The following is a 2,491-nucleotide window of genomic DNA, read 5'->3' as shown; positions in this document are numbered from 1 at the left end:
TTTCTTTGTGTGGCAGAGTTAGAGTTCATCTTTTTTTTCTAAATGACGTGGCAACATTTCAACCATAGTAGATTAGCAGTCGTTGCACGGCACAGCAAAAGAAGCCAAGTCTAATCTCGGGAACGTAGAACTTTCCCAGGACGAACTTGTTGAAGAGCTGTGAATGTAGAACTTTCCCAGACGTGCACCAACCGTCTCCTTCTACTTTTGATGCTTTTACTGCATTCTCCATTTGCATGCCTTCCCTATAAGTACTACAGATTCATTTTCTTTGATTGTACTCGGAACCCCCCTCCTCCTCTTTCTGTCTCTCTCTGAAACTCATACGCACATTCAGCAATGGATTCAAGCACCAATGAAATAACCCACGAATTCCTGCCCTATTTCAGATTTTACAAAGATGGCCGCATCGAGAGATTGGGGAAGTACGGGGCCCCTGAAATTGCTCCCACTGGCCTAGACCCCAAAACCCATGTCCAAACCAAAGACGTCGTCGTCTCATCGGAATCCTGCGTATCAGCCCGGCTCTTCCTCCCAAAAAACAGCCACCCAGATCACAAGTTGCCGCTCGTCGTTCACTACCACGGTGGAGCCTTCTGCATTGGATCCCCTCTCAACAAGAACTTCCACAATTTCCTTGCATCTCTCGCCGCAGAGGCCAATGCCATTGTTATCTCCGTTGTCTATAGGCTTGCCCCGGAGCACCCTCTACCAACCGCGCATCAGGACTCGTTTGCCGCGCTGCAGTGGATCGCTACCCACTCTAACGGCCAAGGACCCGACCCGTGGCTTAACGAGTATGCGGATTTCGGGCGGGTTTTCTTGGCGGGGGAGAGCGCCGGGGCCAACATAGCCCACTACGTGGCAGTCCAAGCTGGTGCAACCAAATTGGTTGGTCCAAACATTGTCGGGTTACTCATATTGCACCCATATTTCGGTGGCAAAGAGATAGATAAATTGTACAGTTTAATATATCCAACGGGCAGCGGGTTTAGTGACCCGATATTTTACCCGGAAGTTGATCCGAATTTGTCGGGTATGGCTGGTGCGAAGGCGCTTGTTTGTGTGGCTGAAAAAGATTCATTGCGAGATATAGGAGTGGCTTATTATGAGTCTTTAAGAAAGAGTGGGTGGGGTGGGACCCTGTCTTTTCATGAAACGGAAGGAGAGGACCATGGATTTTTTCTAGCGAATCCTAGTAGTCACAACGTGGAGCCCCTCATTAAGGCCATGGCTGATTTTATAAATCAGGACTGATTTATTTGTTTGTTATGTTTCCCTAATTTTTTTTTTTTTTTATACGAAAGTTTTCGGGCTTTTGTTTATCTCTTATTATGCAAGTTTAACTTTGAATAAAAATATGATTTTCTTTTATTTATACTTGTTATAGGGATTGGTAATAGGCTGTTTTCGCCAAATAATAAGTTGCTTTGTTAACTTCATTTATAACATGTAGGATTGAAAATGTGGACAGTTATTAACTGCCCGTGAACCACATTAACTGTTAACCACATTAATCGCTTTTGAAAACAGTTAAGATACACAGCTAGCCTTTAAAAAAGAAAAGAAAATAAAGAATACACTGTTAACTGTCTAGGCGGTTATAGTTATCGGCTTTAAGTATTTTTTTAAATCTCTAACCACTTATATATATATATATATATGAAACGACGTTTTTATGTTTATATATATATATATATATATATATATATATATATAAATTTAGAATTGATGTTGTATGTTCATAGAAACGACGTTTTTTTTTTTAAAAAAGCGGCTAGTGATTATTAAGGTTATTAATCGCTAACCGTAACCACATTTTCACTCCTAATAATATGCCCAACAAACTATGATTCAAAGCCATTCAATAAAGTTTTTATATCTTCAATCAATTAGATGTAATTTGATGGTTGTCTAAATTTAATGATACATCTCAATTTATTTTAACCCTAATATAATGAAATATATAGATTGAAATTGGTTGGTAAGAATCAATCATACTTCAATACCATCACTTTTAATTTCCAAAGTATTCATACATAATAGAGTCAAAATTCGTTGGCTCTTTCCTCCATTCGGATGCTCCAATGGCCTATTTAGATCTAAAAGGCTTAGACAGTGGTGGATCTAGGAATGAACTTTTTAGGAATGGCAACATTAATAATACATAAAAAATAAAAATGATGCATACAATTTAAAATTAAAATAATTTATAACATAATATATGTCTTCATAATATAAAATATTTATCCTTTATGAAGTCTATATGACCCATCAATTATTGGTGCTTATTCATTAAATCTTGCTTTTTTTTTGGTCTACCTAAATTTATTGCCCTTCAAAAACTTAACCCTGCAAGAGAAATTGTAGAAATAGCACCAGTGGCGGATCTAGGATTTTTACTCATGGGGGGCATTTTCTTATGAATAAAAAAAATAAAATTAATTAAAATATTAAAAAAAATAATTAAATATAAAAAATGACAAGCTCT

At 37.6% G+C, this 2,491-nt stretch overlaps 2 protein-coding genes across 2 annotated transcripts in view; one reads left to right on the top strand and one right to left on the bottom strand.

The window, feature by feature from the left end:
- Window positions 1–232, bottom strand: part of LOC132168613 (uncharacterized) — a 3,220-nt gene extending 2,988 nt beyond the window's left edge. The window contains exon 1 of the mRNA XM_059579608.1: window positions 147–232. Within this exon, the coding sequence (XP_059435591.1) occupies window positions 147–232 (86 nt within the window). The remainder of the gene's footprint in view (window positions 1–146) is intronic.
- LOC132167395 (probable carboxylesterase 5) lies at window positions 165–1,374 on the top strand. Its single transcript, XM_059578357.1, has one exon. The coding sequence runs from the start codon at window positions 340–342 to the stop codon at window positions 1,255–1,257; it is 918 nt and encodes a 305-aa protein (XP_059434340.1). The 5' UTR covers window positions 165–339; the 3' UTR covers window positions 1,258–1,374.
- Window positions 1,375–2,491: the final 1,117 nt, after the last annotated feature.

This window comes from Corylus avellana, chromosome ca1 (genome assembly GCF_901000735.1).
Source record: "Corylus avellana chromosome ca1, CavTom2PMs-1.0".
NCBI classification, from domain to species: Eukaryota; Viridiplantae; Streptophyta; class Magnoliopsida; order Fagales; family Betulaceae; genus Corylus; species Corylus avellana.
This window is presented reverse-complemented; position numbering and strand designations above follow the sequence as displayed.

Coding starts and splice junctions, on each gene's coding strand:
- LOC132167395 (XM_059578357.1), top strand. CDS start 340: ATGGATTCAAGCACCAATGAAATAACCCACGAATTCCTGCCCTATTTC.